At 39.9% G+C, this 22679-nt stretch overlaps 1 protein-coding gene across 3 annotated transcripts in view; it reads left to right on the top strand.

Moving 5' to 3' along the window:
- The window catches only part of SLC1A7 (solute carrier family 1 member 7), a 59905-nt gene that overhangs the window by 24756 nt on the left and 12470 nt on the right, over window positions 1–22679 (top strand). For all 3 annotated transcript variants that reach the window (XM_074596686.1, XM_074596685.1, XM_074596684.1), the window contains 5 exons: window positions 3906–3948; window positions 4844–5063; window positions 8629–8728; window positions 10331–10564; window positions 19971–20165. In XM_074596686.1, the coding sequence (XP_074452787.1) occupies window positions 3906–3948; window positions 4844–5063; window positions 8629–8728; window positions 10331–10564; window positions 19971–20165 (792 nt within the window). The remainder of the gene's footprint in view (window positions 1–3905; window positions 3949–4843; window positions 5064–8628; window positions 8729–10330; window positions 10565–19970; window positions 20166–22679) is intronic.

Genomic DNA, 22679 nt, shown 5'->3' with positions numbered 1-22679 from the left:
ACGGCATTTATAGGTGGTGACAGCAATGAGTAGCTCAGCTTGAATTATTACTTCGTAAGCACTGACAGTGTCTTTAATTCAATATACGTTAGTGATAATCACAGTGCCTGTTACACAGTGCCTGTTATGAATAGAGAGACAGACTCTATGGTCCTGATCCCAGATCCATGTGGGTAGATCTTTATCTTATGCAGAACTGCAGTAAAGCTAGTAGAGATCTGCAGGAGCCAGTTTGATTGCAGGCTGGATGCCTGGAAGATGGGTGGGCAGCACAAGGAGAGATCGACAGGTTGCAACACCCTGTCATTAATTTTGTAATACGTTCGGGCAAATGCAAGTGTCTGGATTTTGTGATAGACTGAAGCTCCCACCCCAGCTAGCGTTCCCCAGAGCTCAGGTTTGGTGGGACACAGATCCACAGGAGGGATGCCCTGAGGCGGCCAGGCTGGCTGGCAGTGGTGAGGATCCTCCCAACCCTCCTCATCCCAGTTCCATGGTAAAAAGTCCAATCCCCCACTACCAGTCTCACTTCAGTCTCCTGTTCTGAAACATCTGCAGGAGTACTTGCCAAACATCCAGCTCATGGCTGGAAATACCAACGTGCAGCAACACATACCCCTAAAGCGAGAATTTCTCAAGTGTTTCTGAAGAGGCCTGACTGAACCAACATCCCAGTCATCCCCCAGCTCTAGGTGACGGTTTGATACTTTCTTCTCATTATTTGTTTTTAGCCCATTAGAGTTCTCATCCATGAATTGCTCTCTTGAATGTTTTTAATTAACGAAACAAAATTTTGGCTAATACTGGATTTTTTCAATCCAAGTAAACCAGCTTAAAATAAAAAATAAGCCGAAGCTCTGGCAAACACATTCAGGTCAGCCCTTCACTAGATAAATTGTGTAACTTTGGTAAGGCTAGTCTCAAAGACTGGATCACAGTGCATAATATATTAAAAAATATTGGGAGAATTCCAGCGTACAGTATTAAGTGGGTAGTTGTAATTCCTGCAGGATAAAGAATGATAAAGAAACAAAATGCTTTAATCCTCCACAAATTTGTCTAACATTTAATCTAGCTACTAACCATATGATATTTCCTTTCTCGAGCAGTCTTAATTTGTTCTTAATTCTACTAATTAGGACTATAAAACTAAGGCAGAAACTGGAAATCATCGGCAATTATATTCATATTTCTTTGTAAAGCTACAGCTCATACATGACATTCATATTCAGAGCTGTGCAGGAATCCTCATCACGGATCCGTGATTTCAGAATAATTCATATTCACTCAGCAGCTCAGAGCACAATCATCACACTAACACTGTGTGCTCCTGTAGCACCTTTCATCTGATCATCTCAAATCACAAAACAAAGACAATTTAATATTAATGAAGCCTTTAACAATCTGGAAGCAGAATTCCCTTATAAGGCATAATAAGGCAATAACCATCTTTTCCCTCCAGTGCTTCCCCATCCTTTAAACAGCCTCTCCATTTTTCCTAGGTCCTTCTGTCAGTCCCCTGTGTCAGCCGAGTCCCCAGGGCTCAGGCAGAAGGTTGTGTCTGCATCTGATAGGAAAGCGATGTACAGCCAGCTGTTGTCTGTGTCTTGCTTTGGCTACAGGTTCAGCATTTGAACCAGAGAATCATCAGCTTTATGGACAATTTGCAGAGATAACCCTGTGCTTTGCACTGTTGTTACTGGGATGAAAGCTCTGTTGATGGCAGCATGGCACTCAGAAGTACAGCACTGCTTACAATGGTGTCGTGAGTGTTGTTCATCACTAAGCACATCACTACACAGTGTCTTAAGTATCTTGAGCTAAATCACTTCAATTAAATGAAAGTGTGTACAAAGGGACTGCATTAATTTAAGTAAACCTTGCTAATTTATAATAATTTCCTTACGTAGCCAAAGCTGCTGTTCTCTGCTATCACATCCCTATAGCGCAGAGCCATCATCAGACCTGGGGCTCTTCAGCAGGGTCCTCTAAACACAGAGGTGTTGCAGTGTATGGTGTTATCCTGCAGGAATGCCAGGTCGCAGATCAAGCTGCAAGGGGTAGGTAATCTGAACTGTCTCACCTGTACTGAGGCAAGGAAATGCCAGGACAGTTAAAGAAGAGTAACTAAAGTGCTGCACATCAACCTCGTATCTTGCCTGGTAGTAACTTGTCTGTATAACACTAGTTTGCCCTAAAGCAACAACCTTACCAAAATGACCGACGATGCCTTTACGTGGCTTGTCTGCCCTCACACGGCAGGCCAACAAAACCCACTCCCTTTCAATCTTCTGTTTCAATCATCAGACAGTACTACTACCCTTTAATTAAAATTCTTCTCCCTCTGCTTTAACCTGAAAAGGATAATTAATTATCTCTTTGTAGCAATTGCTCTCAGTCCCTGATGCTACTGAAACAGATTCTACCTCATAATTTTAAGCGCAACCATAATGGCATGTCACGATCACTTAAAATAGCAATAAAATTGTTTTTTCTAACCCAGTGCAGCACAGCATGCTCTTGCTGCGACTCCATTAGCAGCAGGCATATGCTGCTGCTGCAAAGAGGAAAGCAGGTCTGGAAAAGGTCTCATTTCAGCATACACTTAAATATATATATATATGTGTGTGTGTGTGTATATATATATATATATATAGCAATTCTCTTTGGAATGAGAATGGGCTTTTCACATATACTTAGGTGTTGTCCTGTCTTAGGGCCTGAGCTGGACTTTGAATAAAAAGTCTTTTTGTTAGAGAATTCATGAGTTTCTCCTTGCATAAATATATGTATATGAAAACATAGAACTGGGTCATAGGCTGTCGCTGTCTTCTGCCCATAGGTTCAGAACTCTGGGATGAAAATAAATCAGTTCTGAAAATGATCCTATTGGAATCATCACACAAATCTTGATTCCCAAATGCTGCATGGAAATATATGACTTTTTAGCTTTTTTTCCCAACTATACTATGATTCCCCTTTGAAGCCTGTAGAGGGTGTGCTCTCCATTTCAAATTAGGATTGAATGTCTTTCTGCAAAGTAGTAATCTAGCTCAAACAGAAGTCATAGATTAGCAGAAAGTCAGAAAAGATAACAACAAGAGTCCCTCTTGGAATTAAAAATCTATCGGTCTCACTGAAGATCTCACAGCATATGGTCATTGTCTTCCTCTGTAGCTCAGTTGTGCGCAAAGATGAAGGTGTTGGCCTCACTTCAGACTCTTGTTCTGCAGTGGGAACCACATTAAAATAAAATTTAGCAGAGACTGTGCAGCTCTAATCTCAATTATTTTAATCAGGAATGAGATCTTCTTTTTGAAAATAAAATTGTTCTTGTCCAAACCACTGCAATGTCTACATCACTTACAATTTCAGTGATGAAAGTGTATCAGGAGGTACTACAATTTATGAGTCACCTCACAGGATTACTTAGAAATCCCAAAGTAGATTACAGCACCCAGGAGTGTCAGGAATACATCCCCCAACACTGACTTTGTCTTGAACAGCTCATTATCTAAGTAGGAAAGACAAAATATGGAATAAAGGAATACTCTTCTCCGCAGTTAGCAGATGGGGAAGGGATTGATAGCAATTGTTTTGCCCCAGTTACAACACGGAGAATGTGGCAGAGCCAGAAACTGAAACTAGAGCTTGTGGGTCTCACTCCAGCTTTTTAGAAGCAAGTCCCAAAACTTTAATTCTGAGGAACTGTCTCTCTGTTGAGCCTTGCTCAGTCAGGTACAGCTGTATGGCATGAGGGGGAGAGAGTGGCAGTCTTCTGCACCCGTCCAGCCCCTGCACTCTAGGAGGGTAAATAACTGATTTCCTGTGGGAGACCCAAGACACAGTAAACAGAAGTTGTCTTCAGTTCCATAGAAATTATTCTTTTATTTGTTCATTTTTAGGAACATGTTTCCAGCCAATCTTGTTGAGGCCACATTCAAGCAGGTAAGTGGCTATATTCCTTTTACCATGATGAAAGAGATGAGCCAGCATCATATAAAAGATGTATCTTCGTAAAACAGAATCCAGATACAGACATTGCATATTATTCCAGATACTGTTAGTACCTTCAGCATTTAGGAATTAATGAGTCCCTTTCCATTAGTCTCATCAGCCTTGATATCTGAAGGCAAAACAAACAGCATAAATTGCACAGTGTGACTAGAGAGTAGACATGCACACCTATGTCAGCTCCACCTCCACCTGAGGCCAGATCTTTGAGGACCTTGAGAAAGATGCTGTAGGGAAACAGAACAATTTATGCTTGTATGCTTAGAGCATGGTTTCTCTTATCATGGGACTGCAGCGTAGCTGGAATCTCTTTAAGAGCACACAGTAACACCGTGCAGAGGAAGAACAGAACACCATGTCCAATTAAAGCAACAAAATAATGTATTTGGGAAGAATCTAATTACTCAGAATCCAATTTGGCCAAAAAACCTCATCTAAAAGTTCTGAGTGAGCAAGAGGCATGGCTATATTTATTTCATCTGGCGGAATATTTCATGGGAACCTTACCTCTGGTGAGACAAAGAGAAGGGCACTCATAACCTCTAGGCAGTCATTCCTGATTATGTCTTATAGGAAAATAGCTCTATCAGGAGATGGTGTGTTTGCTGCACAAGGGTCTGACTAGAGGAAACTCTGATTTTGTTATGCTTTTCCAAAAATTCAACTGTTTTTACAGATTTTAGCAGCATAGGGACAGGAGCTGTCATTCTTCTTTTCATGCTTGTCCCTTTAACATGCAGCCTTGTTGAAACACAGCACTTAGGAGGTGTCATTACACTATTAATTCCTGCTGGGATATTATAATAAAAACTATTTTGTTTTCTTTCAGTATCGCACCAAGAGTATTCCCATCATTAAATCTAACAAAGCATCATCTGAAAGCACCACTCGTCGCATTATAATATATGGAGTTCAGGATGAGAATGGATCCAATGTCCAGAATTTTGCCTTGGATATCACTCCCCCTCCTGAAGTGATTTACAAGTCAGAACCAGGCACTAGTGACGGCATGAATGTGCTAGGGATTGTGATATTCTCTGCCACAATGGGTAGGTTTCAGACACGTTTGGTTTGTGATAATCCAAGTATCCATTTAAAAGGAAAAGGTAGGGGTTGGGTTGTTTGCGTTCTTGATTAACCTTTTTTAACTGCTGCTTGTCTAAACCTTGTGGGGGAAAAGGCAAGGCTGTTACAGAGCTGTTCTCCCAACCTTTCGAAGATAAATCTTCAAAATCCTTGATGGCTTTTGTTCCATGCAGTTCTGTTTTCTGTGCATGCACTTTCATTCTTCTTGTTTTATTTTTTTCTGGATTATTTTGAGCTCTCACGGCTGGACGTTTCACCCCTGCAGCTGCCAGTCCAAGAAAAACCTGCTCCACAACGAACTCTTTGGCTAAAGTTCCCCCCACTAGGCAGAAAATTACTTTAGCCCTGGAGTCTGCCCAGTCTGTTGTTCTTGCCCAATCTTAGTCACATTTTACCACATCATTAGTGTAGAATATAACTGTCACTTATCTATGTAAGAACACAATTTAGATAATGAGCCTCAGTGATATCTTGAATAAGTGAGCTACAAAGGTATATTGTTTTATGAGTTTTAAATCTGTAGATCTTCTCTTTGATTGAAACTTCTTGATTTTATTTTTGCTATCTTGCTGATAGTTATATACCATTTAGTACCTTTTCACGGAGAGATTTTGTCTGGGTAATTTATTCAGGTTCACTTGCTGGAGGAACTCATTGGTGCCATGTGTGCTAGATTATGTTTGTGGTTTTAGAAGAGGGACTTTAAACAAACACACCATAGTTAATTTGATAATTTTTACAAGAAAATGCTGATCAAATTTTCCTTATCTAATTTTATTCTTGGAAGTTAATCTGGTGAGCAGAGGTAGTTCCATAAAACATTTTTGACTGTATTTAGTATATTATGGTTCATACCAGGACAAGGGGTCAAAAATCAAGTCTGGAATTAGCAGATTTGTCTGTTCTAGTTTCTCCAGAGGGTGGTATTCCACATGCAGCACTGCTGGAAATTGACTGTGCCCCAGTTTGTAATATTTTATAGTCGGTTCCCAAAGTACAATATCACAGCAAACACTATTCCAGCCAAAAAATATTGGATATGAATGGATTAATTACATGTGCTTATTAGGATCAGTGGCAATTCTATACTTCTGAGCACAGCAGGTCATTCATTGTTTTCCCAGAACTGAATGTATTACTTTTACCGTGCCCCGAAGTCGTGCTGTCCTGGGGCTCAAGAGATGGAAGCTGAGAGCTGGTTTCTTCTTGGCTGATGTACAGAAAATGTACCGCCAGTACTGCCATGTGCAGCATAGCTCCAGCTGCTGAGTCGGCTGTGACTATATTAGCTGTGAACAAACTTGAGACACTAAACCCTCAAAACTTGTCATCTAATGGTGACTATTTCAGACTGTCATTTTGAACAAAGGTTGCAGGCAAGCATTTATCACTCTCTTCAGCTTTTAGCACCCCACAAAAAAATGGAAGCAATGAAACAGAATATATGTGCCTTGAATCTTTATGAAAGAAGAGCATCCTTTATAGTTTTTAATTATTGCAAAAAAAAAGTTATACAGGCCTTGGTGCTTTGTAACAGTTTTGCTCCCTTTGGCTGAGTCTTATTTGCAGAAGGGTCTTTTTACACCACTTTGGCATAGAAAAACAGCACGAGGGTGGGTATGAGTTCTTATTATAGCTTCTTTAAGGTCCTTGAACAGCACCAGAATAACATAAAGGGACAGTAATTTAGATGTGAGCTAACTGTCTTTTCATTTTCCTGAAGTGGCAGCTGAATTGCTTAGTAATCTCAGGCCAGGAATAAATCCTGTGCATGAATGACTCTTCTTTGCCAGGCACACACTAAAATGGGCAACATTTGACAGGCAGACTGTGAGGTCAAGGCACATGAAAAGCCTTGATGCTGGGCTCAGCTGTGACTAGCTGTATTACCTCTTCTCACATAGTGTGCAGGAATTTCTGTTAGAGATTATCATAAGCAGCTAAGCGTTGAGACATCTGATCTTTATTTCTTGGAGGAGCAAACATTACTTATTCTCTACAAGGAAAATTCTTTCAATAAAATGGAACTTGGTACACCAGGGCTGCAGACAGAAGGCCCCAGTCCTGGCTGCTGCCTTGTCTTTCCCCACCAATAGCCACATGCTTAGGTAGGATGGTGTTTTAAAGCGCAGCTTCCAGTTATACATGTAAAATGAAAAAGAAGGCATTTCTTCTTTTTGGCATTATACAGAATTAGAAGCCAAGACCCTAGTAAAACTGTCACTGACCGGGCTAGAAGAGGTGAACTATATTTAATGTCCTATTATGAAAGATGAGCAACATGCTTAATGAAAGTGTTATTATCTGACCTAAAAGTTATGGCTTAGATGAATATTAACATGCTTACAAATCCACATTTTGAATGCACTGTTATTGTGAAATCCCTGGATAAAACAGCTGAGAGCCTCCCTCCCTGCCTCAGGAGGGGATTGCCCTGGAAGCGGTGCTGCCTGAGACCTGGCTCGCGAGCACAGACGTCCCTCTGAGGGACAGAGCCCAGGCTCCCGCTCAAAGCAAGGACACTGCATATCCAGAGCAAGTGGCAGCACACATCCCACTCATAGCCCCCTGCTTCCTCATGGAATTCCCTTCAAAGGCAGTCTCACTTGGTGCAGCTAGCTTTTGAAGTGCTTTCTTGAGCAATTAACTTGATCACTTATAATCCTTTCAGGGAGTGATGGCAGAAAACTATTAAAATAGGAAAATTATGTCTCTATTTATATGCGTTATTGGAAATTAACACTGTCTGGAGAATATACGGTTAGATGACATATCCCAGAGGTGTGTTCTTTTTGTTTCTGAGCACTGGGTGCACATAAATGGGTTTTCTTTGCTTCCTTTTTTGCTGGTTAGTCTGTATAGCAATTTGGCTTTTCTTCACATGAAGTTTCATTTCTTATCTCCCCCAAGTTTGCAAAGCCTGACTGATAGTGAGGGTTGGTTGCTATTATGTAGACAGATATCTACTAAAAATGGGATGGAGAGCCCCCATATTAACTCCCTGTTACCAGAACAAACCTCAGTAACTGGCTTTGCCCCAGAAGCGTCTCATGGATGCTACCCAGTTGTACGTAGCACGCAGCGGTAAGGCAGACTGCAGGCAGAGACGGCTTCCTTCATTAGAAAAATGTTTTTCAGTTTGTCTTCCATGGATCCCTCAGAGCAGATAAATCCATCTCAGGGCTCTATGAAAGACAGATAAGGAAACAGGCTTGCCGCTGGGGAGGTGAATCTACAGCACAAAAGTCTATACCACCACGGGGAAACTTCCAGGGAACTGCAAATGAAAGAACACCGAGCTAGGGGAGAGCCAAAGCACAAGGTGTGGACTGGCTCCCCCACACTCTCATTGTGTTTGTGTGTGTGATATAAGATTTTTCAGATACCGCGTGTGTTTATATAGCACAAAGATCTATATTCTTCCACTGCCTCCCACTTAGTTCACTTTGAATTACAGCAGGGAGGGAAAGCGCTGAGGCTTTGCATGAAGGCACCTGAGAAACTGAACCTGAATGCCTTTGTTTGCAGGTATAATGTTGGGAAGAATGGGGAACAGCGGCGTTCCTTTAGTCAGCTTTTGCCAGTGTTTAAACGAATCTGTCATGAAGATAGTGGCAGTTGCTGTTTGGTAAGTAACTGTTCTAGTAATAATTTTTTTTTTTTTTTTTTTTTTTAGAGAGTAAGAAAATTTCAACAGTAGAGGATGCACAGGAATGTAATAAACATATTTCCAGGGAAATAAATGAGGGTGAACAATCCTTAGCTTTGCAGGGCCTCAGCATTTGAAAGAAGATACATACATATACATCGTGTCTACATATTACTGCCAAATAATGAAACATGGTATAGCTGGGGGGGTGTCTGCTGTATGCACTAGGGGCACTGCCAATCCTTGGGCATGCCACGAGGGATTATAATACTTCCAGCCCACACAAGGAAGGAGCATGACGAGATCCTCGAGCTGGTACTTCCATCCCTTACAGCACTGCTCCACTAGAAATACTAGCCTGCCTTCAGCTTGCTCAGGAGAGGGCTGGGCTCTTGTGCTGACGTGACAACTGTCATTAACATGGTTGCTGCTAGCTTGGCTCTCTCTGCACTGAACAGCACAGTGGAGATGATATACCCAGAGCGCTTGACTCGGGATGTCTCCAGTCAGCAGAATAGCCCTCAATGAACCATTCTAGGCCATGTCACTTAGGAACAGCTTCAGAGCAATCCTAAATTACACCGAGAGACACCTAGACCTGACAACCCACCTACCCCAAAGATCAAAGGAATAGTAGGTGACTGCCAACAACAAAAACTATGAGCTTAGCATCTTTCCCACCCTTCAGAAGGTCCCCAAACATGGCTCAGCCCGACATGGGAGGATCCCACTACGAGCCTTTGTTTCCAGCTACGTGGTCCAGTCTGAGTGAGCTGGTCAGGGAATGATCACTTGGTTAGATGGGTCCAAGGGGGTAATTTCTGGAAGGATGAGAGGGAAGTGGCAAGTCTCTGAAGACGGCTTGTATCAGAAACAGTGTGGCCAGCAGGACTAGGGCAGTGATCGTCCCCCTGTACTCAGCACCGGCGAGGCCTCACCTTGAATACTGTGTTCATTTTGGGCCCCTCACTACAAGAAAGACATTGAGGTGCTGGAGCGGGTCCAGAGAAGGGCAACGAAGCTGGTGAGGGGTCTGGAGTCCAGTCCAGAGAGGGTTCAGAAACTAGGTATTCTTTCTCCTATCTGCCCTGAATCAAACTCCCAGGCAGTCCAAGAGCACGTCTAATGCATGTTGACATTTCTCCTATGTCTTCCAAAGGCAAAATAAACATTTACTGAACAGCTTCCAAATAAAATCCATGAACAGTTACACAAGCACAAGCACATCAGCAGAGCTTAGGATTCATTCCCCCTCTCCCCAGTAAATGATCCATCTTAAGCTAAAAAGTCTGAGCTGCTTTCTGAACCAAAACATTTTAAAGTAACTCCTGACCAGCACCATAACCTCAGCTGTGCTGAGGAGTACCCCACATAAAAGACTCTTTAACCCAGTGCTTTGGGCTCACTCCTCAAGCGTGAGAGAGAGGGGCTTAGTCTGGTAAAATGACTGAACCCAGCTGTGCCGCTTCCAGACAGGCTGCTGTTACTGCGCTGCTACTGGAATCACAAGGATTCCCCATCTCATGCTGTTTGGTAGAAGTGAGCTATCTCCTAATAATGACTGTCTTTCTTTTTGCTCAGGTATTTTCCATTTGGAATCGTGTTCCTAATTGCTGGTAAAATCTTAGAAATGGATGACCCTTCAGCCATTGGGAAGAAACTGGGTTTCTATGCCATTACGGTGGTTTGCGGCCTGGTGGTGCATGGGCTGTTTATTCTGCCAATGATGTACTTCTTTATCACCAAGAAGAATCCCATTGTCTTCATCAGAGGGATTCTTCAAGCCTTGCTCATTGCTCTGGCCACGTCCTCCAGGTATTATACAGTTTCTAGACACATGGCAAAATACTTGCTAGATCCTTACTACAGCTTTCTCTTGGGAACAGCACTGTACTGGAGCAGATACATTTATATCTGAACAATGGCCTGTGTCAAATTCACTGATATATTTGTAAAATATGTGTCTCAACATTTGGAAGTTATGCGTGGGAGCCATTTGACAATAATGTTTGTCACATTGTTTTCCCTCAGTTTAAAAAAATATTGGACAAAAATGTTTTTTCTTAGAGGACTAGAAAGGAAATAAGGGTATTTTTCCATAAAAACAAACATTGTACTTCTACAACGTTAATATATATAAGGGACACACAGTTTGTCGAGACTTCATTTTTGGTATTAGTGAAGAGCCTCTTAGTTCAGTCATATGGAAACGTTTTACCCTTTCTACTCATCTAATCTTTATTTCTTGGTACATTAAGTAAAGGCTGTGGTTGTAAGCTATTGTCCAGCACCGGGAAAGTATTTAGCTATTCTGCTCAAGGAATAATATATTTCGTGTCCTTTTAGGGAAGATGTGCAATGAGTTTTAACCGTAGCTGAACAAAGGTACAGTGAAAATGGGAAACAGCTTGTGAACTGATTAGGAAAATGACTCCCAACACAGATATACTGGTTCGTGAGAAGTGCTTGAAAGGGCTAGATTTGACTTGCACGGAGTGGAGACAAGAACGACAACTAAAATAACATTTTCCTGTAGCCAATATAATGAAAACACAGTTTCATGGCATCTGTGGCTGGAGGCTTGTTACTCTGAAGTAACAAGAGCAGGTATACCTACCATTTTTTATGCAGCAATAAAAGCCACAGTACAAGTGGAAAATGCCAGGTAAATAGGTCTCTTTAGCGCATATTAAATGTTCATTATTTCTACTGTCAGCTATAAAGGAAGAGGGCTAAAGAAAGGAAAAGAGACCTTTCTTTTACCTCATTTTTGCTTTTTGATTTTTAAAGTTATTATTGTTACTTTACACAGATGCTGGAAAATACTAAATTCTTATCCAGATTTTGAAATGATGACAGCTAGTGAAAAACACCTACCTTCATCTACCTGATTTAGACTTCAAATTAGTAGTTAGTACAAAATCAATGATAAATTGGGAATGGCTGTTTATAAAGAAACATAATGAAAATTTAAAAGGCTTTATTAACCCCAGAATATTTATTCTAATTAAAAATAATAACTGAGGAGTACTTCATCTAGTTATACTTAAATACCAATTCCTTCTTCTATCTTATAATGCTTTCTTTAATAAGTTGAGCTCTGATGACTAATATATCCTTTCAGGCAATAGTATTGTACCAGCTTCTTAACCCTTAGGCCTCTAATCTTACTTTTCCCATAACTTCCCAAGCTCCGAGAGGAAGAATTCATGTAATCTCACCTACAATGGAGTGAGCTGCTTAGAAATGAAGTTCATTTGTAATTGGTGAGATTACAGAAGGAAAAGGCAGGAATGACACAGATAAAAAATTCTGGGAAAGCAGTCAAATAAGTATCGATTTAAATAAATTCTTTTTAATAGACTAATAAGGGCCATTATGTAAGCAGTGCAAATGGCTTTCCATAGGGCATCACCACTGATAAATAATTATGTGAGTTTTGCAGAAATCTGGAACTCTTCTGAGAATTATCTAAGTAAATAAATACGTGAAGAAGTAACAATGTCACTTCCCTGAACTCAGATTAGTTGATGTTATTTGTTTTTGCTATAATCTTCTGCAAAACTTATTTTTGTTACAAAACATTACTTTTCAATGAGGTAATTACTGTCAATGCTAAAAGAGAAATAATATCTATTTTACTGAAGGGGCAATGAAAAAGAGAAAACTTAAATTGTACTAGACCTGTGCCAGACTTGGGAAAAGAGCCTAAAACTTTTATCCCCAGCCCATTGGCCTGATCAGGCTCATTACAGATCTAGCGAGGTCCGACAAGATAATCTGGGGCAAAGTCAGGTGCAGTTGTCTATCTCTTATGAATATACATAAAGTGGTTAGGGCAGGAGTAAGCAGAGAAGAAGGAACGTGTAGGAATGGGTAGGAATTAAAAGAAAGGAGAGGAGGGAATGATTATTTCTGTACAGTTGGAAGGTATTGACTTTCCACTATGTTTCATTTTACAAGGTGTTTTCATATGTAACGGTTTGCTCCAAAATGACCCATAAAGAGCAACATACTGTGAAATACAAAGTAAAGAAAAAATTATGTGCTGGGTGGTGTTTTAAACTCTAATTAGGCTTAGACAATACAGGCAAGCTTTTTTATTAGAACATAATAAGTGTGTAGATTGAGATGTCGTCACATCCCCAGATTCAAGTAAGATGCTAATTTTGCACTCAAAGATGTTCGTGTTGGAAAAGGCTCGTCCGGTTCACATTTGACATGCTTGACTATCTGCCCTGCTCCTCTAAGAATTCTGTTTCTGAAGAACGCTATTGCTGACAACTCAGGTTTTTTAATCTGTGCTATTCCATTAATTCTCTTTTTCTAGAAGAAAGATAGTTTTTCTCAAAAATCTAATCTGAATTTTTCTCTTTTTAGGAAAAAAAAAAGAGAAAATTTTGTTTGTGTTTTACCTACAGCATCTATAGAAGTTTGTCCTTTTCTCTTCTGTTAATAAGCAACAAAAATAACCATTTTTTTCACCAGTATAGATCCCTTTATCAAGGGAGGTTTAATCAAAACTTAAAAGGTCAGCACATATTCTGACATGTTCAAAATCAGACTACCTTTCTTAATTTTCCTTACTTTGCATCAGCATTGCATTTTGATTTTTATAACCAATTTACTAGTCCTTTACCGGTCTGGAAATTTTCAGGACTTGTGCTTTTTTAAATAATGATCTTCCATTCCTATCAAGGCAATTCATTGTTTCTTCATTGGATCTTATCTCCTTACTCTGTCTCTAGCTCTGAAAGTATCAAACCGCTTTACAATCATGAAGTGCCCTCTTTGCAGCTCATGATATATTCCGGTCCAGGTTGCTTGAGGTGTATTTCAAAGTTAGCAATGTTCCAACGCCAATCTCATCAATCAGAGTAACAAAACAAAAAGTCAGACATGATACGTAGTCACAAAAATACACAACCAGATCTACAAAGGGATGCAGGGATTTGGTTTCCCTGTTCTACGTGAGTGCCTAAGTTATATTCCCGCTAGGAGGAAGTCCAACATTGGTTAGTTCGAGAATTTTTAGATCAGGTTTTTTTTTATCTCAATTACTTTTAGAAGCATAAGGAAAGACCATGCATGCTCTCTAGCAAATGTGAGCTACCTCTTTTAAAAGACCTGCATATCACAGTGATCGTCATTGCAAAGCTTAACTTTTCGGCAGCTTTCAACCATAAAGGATGCCTATGGTTCATCTAGGAACTCGGCTCCTCATGGGGAGAGTTGGGCTTCTAGGAAAGAGCCCCAAAAAGCCAGCGTGGTAAAGAGAGCTAGGCAGGCATCAGGCAGAGCTATAAAGCAAAAATTTCAACCTACAGAACTGACGAGAGAGATGTGTCTCTCTCTGCTGAGTCTCTTCAAGGTAAATCTATCCTCACCTGAGGTTTTCTCCAGCCCCACTCCCTTACCCCAGGCTGATGTGAGAGTGCCACTGAGAGTGGGGAATACACGGGGAATTCAGCTTTCCCTTAAACTTGTGCTGACTTTGACTTTTCTGGGGCTGTGACTCCCAGGAGAGAGCCCCTCTTCCTGGGGATATTGAGTACCTTGAGATAGAACTCTCTCCTCTTCCACTGTGCAAGGAATAATTACGTATTTATAGACCCAGAGAGGGTATAATGTGGCAACAGAGCTCTGGCACCAGCTGGCAGCTCAGGCTGTCCAGAATCACCATCAGGACTTGCTATCAGAAGAGATTTAGTATCTTTATTGTCAAAAGCTAATGTACCACCAAAGTTGAGGTGAGTCCTGAGGAAAGGCTCTGAACTTATGGATTTGGCGGCTTGGACACGTTTGATGGATTTAGCTCTGTTTGCGTCTTTTTACCAGTGTATATATTTTGCAAATCCAACACAGGCCCAACATGGGGTTTAATGTTTTTCTGCTCAAATAGCAGTGCCTTGTCTAGAGATAGCTGAACTTTTCACCTTCGTTACACTGAAAGGAATGGATACTGCACATAACTGAGCTGTTGCCAAAAGAACATGCACAAATGATTGGGGCTGGACAGGAGAGCTGCTTCTCTTGACAGTCAACACATCTGGATTTGGTTAAATAATGCTTGCCACAGGGGCATTATATAACACTCATAATGTGGGTATTGGATTTTCAGATCATCTTAGAGGAGAACAAAGAGTTGGTTTTAAGCATACTGATGTGTTTCTCGCAGATGTTTCTGTGTCAGTTCATGTCTACATCTGAAGATAGAAAGAAAACCACAGACCAGTCTCCTGATATTCATTCCAGATAGTCTGCACCTGTGAAAAGCTTTCTTTTTAAGCTAAAAATCAAACTGCAAGAATCAAAAACAATACCATGTACAAAACCCAAGAATGTAACACAAGGGAACCTGAAAGCCACTAAACAGCCATCTCATGACAATGATTTTATTGAATCTGAACATTATTTCAACACATTTCCCTTTAGTGAAAGATTCTACACTCCATTCTCAGTTCCCCTATATTTCTCCAGAACTCCCAATCACAACAATATTTCGGTTTTCACAGACATTACTGGAGAGGCAGGGACAGAGAATGAGATCTCTTATTCCTTTGGTGCATCATTTAGGACACAATGAACTCCATCCCTAGGGCTAGCACCAAGTCCCTGCATCAGTCCCCTGGCCAGCCAGCCCCCAAAGCCAAACCCTTGTACACAGTATGGACTGGCTTTGGCAAGAGGCGCCCACAGCAATGTACACAGCTCCTCTTTACTACATCACTAAGGTTTGAACAGCGTGTGCTGTCACTGCCCACCTTCCCCTGCTCTGTGGTCCTTAGGCCACATAGCTGTGGATTTCTGACTTGCTGCTTTCTTCCCCCCACATCGCCCCTGATCTTGTCACCTCTTACTGTATTGAAAAAGCAGTATTTGGCCTATAGGTAAAATTCCTCTTGATTTTAGCTTTCCTCATTCCAATGGCATGCGGGAATTTTATTTTTCTAGGTCATCTTTCCATATCATTAATGAATTAAAGCAGCATCTTCTCAATGGTACATCCCATCAAAAGAAGCAATTTTCATCTTCTCTGAAGACAAATGATAAAACATGAGTTTTTCAATGTTTTTGCTGCTTATGAAACACTAAGATCTTGGCTATTGCACAGTGTAAATTAAAGGCAGATTTAGCAAAAAGGAGATGAGATCAGTTTGTTGATTTTTTGGAGCAAATATCAAAATGCATTTGAATGATAAGATAAACAGTGCAGGCTGAACAGCTGTTCTTCCACAGTGACTAGCTGTCTTTGTGGCTCACACTAGTAAGAGCTTGGCCTGATCCAGCATTAGCTTATGCTCAGTCTCTGCAGCTGCAGCATTTTATCCCAAAATTGAGATAAGGCTCTAAAAATGTATTTTTAATTGTTAGAGTTAGTGCTGGGAGAAGATACCTCTCCTCTTTAGGACAGTTTTTAAAAGATTTAACAGATTAAGATCAGTGCTTTAGGGTATTTTTTCCTCCTAATAAATGTTACATGTCAGGCTTTCATGTTACTGCTCCACTGTTTAACACCAGGTAAAGCAGCTTTCAAGAAAACAAACTCTACCTAATTTAACTGGAAAGGCAAATTAAAGTATTTATTTGAAAACATTTTTTCTTCAGCCATCAAAATGATGCATTAATATAGCTCAAAAATTACAGTGGGAACATTTTTCTTTCTTTGCCATTTCTAAGTCACTGACAGCCAAAGCCTTAAATAAGACACATATTTTCTCATATGTGCTAGATAATACATTATGAGTAAAAATGAACCATCATTGAACAAGACAACCTCTCCTAGGATACTCCACATAACTTTTGTCAACTGTATTCAGGAAAAGTTCATTAAGATTAAAACAGGTGCTGAAAGAGTAATCAGGGATGTAAAGTAGCAATCTCGTAAGAGAAAACTTTAAAAAGTCTGACTGGGTCAATCCAGGCTGAGAGGGGACAAAACTGATTTCTGACAATAGGTGTTGTAACAGCTGGACTGTTTCGTGCAAGGAGAAATGCATAAAGCACATAAAAGCAAATTCAGTGTAAATAGAAAAGAGTACATCTAGATCATAAATTAAATTTCTCATCTGAACAGTGAATTCTGGAAAGCTTTTCAATAGGAATAGTTAGGACAGACAGTTTGCTAGCTCTAAGATGCGGTGCAATAAATCTGAGTGAGACTGTGTGTAGTAGTGGCCTGTGCTAGGAAGGTACAAGAATCTGTGATTCTTCCTTTCAGTATCTTGCACAATGTTTTTCATTATTATTGCACTTACATTCTGCCCATTTTCTATTTTTGTTATAATATTTAATAAACAACAAAACCAACATCTAGTTATGTGCCCTAGAAATTTTACTTTTAACAGCACAAAACTAAAATGAAAGAAGCACCTGACTCTGTGAGATAATGCACAATTTTAAAAGTTGAATTCTTGCAAAAACAGTGTCATACGTTCTATTTACAACAGTGGAAATAGATACAGATTTTGCTGCTTGTATCATTGCCATTATGGGATTATTTTTCACAATCTTTGTCACATTTTAATCAAATTGGAAGATGTCAGTCAGTTAAAATTTGCACGTTTCACAGCTCAGCTGTCTGCCCCCAGAACAGGAAGAGTTTAGGTTTAAAATTCTGGTATGTCGAAGTATGGGCAAGGCGTAAGAAGACTTGTAAGATTACTTTTTTCTCCTCTTTTTCCCCACAAAGAAATTAGACAGGGTTTTGTTACAGAAAAGCCAAACAGCCAAGGAAAGGCTGTCTTTAAAAACAAGTAATCTTCCACAACTGAAGTAGCTGCAGGGAAGGGAGACAGTAGATAGTAAGTTTAGTAATTGCTTCCTGGCCATGCCTATATTTAAGAACATCTAGAAGCGTTACTGTGGCCGTCTGCTCCTAGTTACAGCTACACCAGAGGTTTCAGTTCTATATTACCTGTGAGCCTCAGCATCACCCTTTTATTCTATTAACACTTTATGGTAAACAAGACATAGAGAATTTCAGTCATTCACAAATGAATGTATGAAAAATGATAGGTGTGCCCAAGAGAGAACTGGCTTCTAATGTGTCTAATGTTTTGGGGGTTATGCCTTGCTATGTTCTTTTTTCAAAGCAAATATTGATTAAATGTTAGGTCTGCCAGGATGAAAAAGTTGAATATACCCCAGTTACCAGAGATAATCAGATTTCCATTGCTTCCTTGACCTTTTAGTTTATTTGCATACTTAGAGAATTACTTTTGTCCAGATTTTCATGGCAGCGACTGCCAGTCTGTAGTAAATCATTCACCAGTCAGGCTTTATAAGGGTACAGAAAACAGAGATATCGTGGTGAAAACATAGACTTGTCTTTTTACTTTTGTGTTTCTATTGCAGGAAGCTGCTTTTCCTTTCCAAATGCTGTTACTTTCCTCAAACAACAGCTTGCACAAATAGAAAATGACAACTCCTACTCATGGAAACATTTCGCTAATGCATTCCTGCAAACTTGGGGTTATGATTTCAGAGCTTTCAGAATCTCTCTGTGATTTTATAGGTCACACGATGTAGGTCATGACTGAGAAAGAATTTGTAGATCAAATGTGTTATCTTCCGTTAAGAACAGATAATGGTCATTATAAGATTTAGGTATCAGAGCCACATTGCTGATTTGAGGCTCAAAACAGGCAGTGACTGAGCAATCTGAACTGCCCAAACTACTGGAAAGATGCCCACAGGGGCATGTAGATCACAAGAGAATAAGACATTAGAGACCTTAATGTAATGGTACCAATATTTGCCCTATAACTACTTATCTCTTTAAAGAGGTAACTTTGGAATAATTTTAAAGGACTTTGCTATATTACATCTATTTAAATAGTCTCAGATACTGAGCAGTGTATTAAACTGAGTATCATAACAAGGACAATATTTTGCCATTTGTGTATTTTCTTCAATGGTATTAATTATTTTCCGTACACACTGATGTGCCATAAAAAATACCCCCTCACTCACTTGAATGCAGTTTGATTACCCTTGATATATTAGTGAATATGATACGATACAGTAAAATGCAGAATGTTACAAAAAGGATGATAAAGTATAAAGATAAACATGTTTAGGTGTGTTGCTATTTAAAAATGCATGCATCTTATTGAAAATGAGGAAATTTATGACCAGATGATATTTAAATAATTGTCTGAGTTAATGAAAGCAAAAATCAGGTGGTTTTTTTTAGAGAGTATGAAATTGAGGGTTAAAGTTTGGAAGGGGTCAAGCTCATTTTAAAACGAATATACTTGTCAAACAGTCTTACACCATTCCACTCCATTCCATACCATTACACACACACATCTACTTGTATCTCATTTGCATATGTACACATTATTATGACCTGCAATTATGTGATTGTTACATGATCACACAAGGAAAATGTGAGGAAATGAGATTGTATATTCCTGAATACAGGAGCTTGGTCTGTAGCTTTTATTTTCAGGGATGCTGTTGATAAGATCTTTGCCTAACTCCTTGCAGAAGTAAGAAATTGCTTACGCATGAAGTAGGACGTTATGGCATTAATGCATCTTATGGCAAATGAAGGAGTAGTTTCTTGGTCAGAACTGTTGCCCACTGGGATGTTTTAGAGTTTAACCCAAGCAGCATTCCAATCTCTTATAAGTTGTTGCTACCATTATAATTAATTGCCTAAACTGGTGGTTTAATTACTGTCAATATGCAGTGAAAACTGGAACAGTCCCTAAGGGCATCTATATAGCATTTCCTTACAGTGATTTAAGAGCCCTTCTTCCTTTATGCCTTTCCTTGGTTTATGGTTACTCTTGCTGTTTAAAAATGGCTTTTTGTTTCAGAAGGCCTGGAAGGACACTTTTTTAGAAACCGTGAGAGCACAACAGTTTTCAGCAGCACAGGGTGTTTCTCCTGCCTTGCATTTGAGTGTGCGTTACTGCCTCTGCGCGATTTCTGACACTTTCCTTCAGAAAGAAGGAAAAAGAGAACATCATTTTTAATTTTGGGGAAGCAAAATTTGCACAAACTCTAGCATTTATACTTGTAACTGTCTTTATCGCCCCTCACGCAGAGTGAGTTACACAGCGAGTTACACGTGCAGACCAAGGAATGAGAAACAGTGCTCACATGGTTACTGTAAAATTTATCCTGCCTGGAGAAGGTTTGCTACAATTTGTTCTATTCCTCAGCAATAAAAATAATTCAATGTGTGCTTCTGTCTGCTGTTTTGCAGCTCAGCCACATTGCCTATCACTTTCAAGTGCTTGTTGGAGAATAACCACGTGGACAGGAGGATTGCGAGGTTTGTGCTGCCTGTGGGAGCCACCATCAACATGGACGGTACAGCGCTCTACGAGGCGGTGGCTGCCATCTTCATTGCGCAAGTAAACAACTATGAGCTGGACTTCGGGCAGATTATTACTATAAGGTATAAACCCCAAATTCCACATGTTGTGATTTGTTTATCTCATTGAGTCTGACACTCTTAACATTCTTGTAACATTCTATGTTCAAAACGAAATTCATCTTTGCTATTGTCAAAGGATCCATTCCTCATAGGATGGTTATTTTTAAGTAATGTGGAGATCAGGGTCAGTACAAAGGGAAATTGTACTGGTACCATTCAATAGAAGCATGCAGACACCAGAAAACATGTTTCTGTTTGAGGATAACTGTCTAATTTTTACTTTTAGGCAACCCATTGATCATTTATTAGGATTGGAACATTTTACTATTATTACTGGTGTTAAAGACAGTATTCTAGATGTCAGAATTGTGTTCAACTTTAACTCTGGTTTGCATCTTTACATGAGAGGAAAAGGTTAAAAAACCACAAAACTAGAAGTCCTATATAGGATAACAGGAAATAGTGTGTGTCAGGAAGCTCTTTGTCAGACCTTGGAGGAGTAGGGGAACAGGGAAGGAGGACAGATGCTACCATCAGGGCAGGTTTTCATGGAGATGTCATATCACCCGGATATTTTTTACATGTCTTCTCTGCTGCTTGTTAAAGCTGAAAGCTTCATAAGCAGCCATGCTCTCAGTGGGTAGAGAGGGCTATAGCTGCATACTCCATCCTTGAAAGGTCTGTAATGGATCCAAAAGACTAGAAGAGCCAGCTGAACAATTACTGCCAGAATAACTCCAGTGGCTGCCAAAGAATGCCTCAGGGACCGAAACCTGCAGGTTTCCAGCAGGGAACAAATGATTAGAAAAACATTCCTCATAGTCAGAGCCTTGTGCAATATATTTGAGATTTGCTGACCTACCCACCCAGTGACCTCATCACTGCCCCGTTTACACTGCTGGGCCTTGCCCATCTTCTGCTGGACTTGAAAACCTTCATGACACGAGGAGGGGAGTCCTGAAACTAACCCCAGATGACAGCTGGGGTTTGCTAATGGGCTTCTGGCAAGATCTGGTTAGACTAGAAGCAGAAGAAATAAATTGTGCCCATATGAGCTCTTGCTTTAGGCTGTCTCTCTCTCTCTGAAAATTATTGGAATGACCCTGTGCTAAAATTTAGTCTTTGTGATTTTGAATTCAGGGATGTTTTTAGAATGTGGTCCCAAAATATGGCCCAAAGCATGGGCAGACATTATATACACCTTGAAGTAGAGAATGGTGGTTTGAAAAAATTAAGGAGAAGGAGGGTGATGGTAAATGGATAGTAGGTAAGTTCTAACTTTCTCTTAGCAGAACCCTATTTTATCTCTTTATTTTCTCTCCCCATATTAAGTTCTGGTACATAAGAACCAGACAGAAGTACAGATAGTAGAATGAAAATACGAATGAAGATTGGAAAAATCCAAGAAAGGAAAAGAAATAAAAAGACTGACTCACAAAGGAAAGGGGTAAATAGAAAATCACAGTGTATTTAGTACCTTGAATATCTGAAGCCAAATTCTAATTGTATTCTGTGGGCCAAACCTGCCCCAGATCTTGATACTTTAGGATCTGGAGATTTTAAATTCAAATATTTCTGAGTGCCAGGATATTTTTGCCAGAGGGGAAAAAATGTTAGAAAAATAATCAGTCTACTTCGCTTGTAATCTGTAAAATCCAGGTTGACCGTTTATGTTATTATGCATGTGATTATGCAAACCTAGATGTAGCAGAAAAAGAGAGTAAAGATCCTATTCCCATCAATTGAGCCTATTATAGGAAGGAACATCTACATTAAGGTAAAAAATCAATGGAATAGCAGATGAGCTTCCCTATACAATCTTAGTTAAACATTCATATTTTTGCTCCCAGTTGAGTTATGAGACTTTGTGGCCTGAACTGTCTTAGGAGGCAAAAGCAGCCCTAATCAGCTAGCCAGTTTAGAGTAGTAACTGGAGAATCTTTTAATGTTCATTAGATTTACCTCTTATTCAACTACTGAGCTTCTGTCCCTTCTTTTCTATCTATACTCTGCCTATTACAATGCTAGTAGGATGCTATACAAGCTAACTTTTCAAAATGTACTTTTAGATCTTTCTCATTCCCCATCATACCCACATGCAAATGTATTCTTTTAATTGCAGGAAAGGGCTCTAGTTATAAATATTGATGCTACTCTAGTGGTACACTGTACAGCTGTGAGCAAGATATTGGATATCTCTGTGTCTCAGTTTCCATATGGGTGAATACTGTTACCCTCATTTTCCATCATAGGAGGCTGATGAGACTTAGCTGCTTGCCAAAAAGCTCTGAAATTCTGGATTGATGAAGGCAGTGGATTATCAGTGTATATGCTTTATGTCATCCTTTTACAATTGTCAACATTCGGTTTTTGTCTTACTGCTGGATGGCCTAGCTCTTGGAAATGGCCAGATGGGCGGAAATGAATATATCCGGTCACTTTTGCTCCTGGAAAAAGCAATGAAATCTCTCCCCTAAAAATAGCATTATGAAAAAAATGTTAAACCTGCCAGGTCCACTCTTGCCCTGGTCTCAC

The sequence above is a fragment of the Larus michahellis genome, chromosome 8 (genome assembly GCF_964199755.1).
Source record: "Larus michahellis chromosome 8, bLarMic1.1, whole genome shotgun sequence".
Classification (NCBI taxonomy): Eukaryota; Metazoa; Chordata; class Aves; order Charadriiformes; family Laridae; genus Larus; species Larus michahellis.
This window is presented reverse-complemented; position numbering and strand designations above follow the sequence as displayed.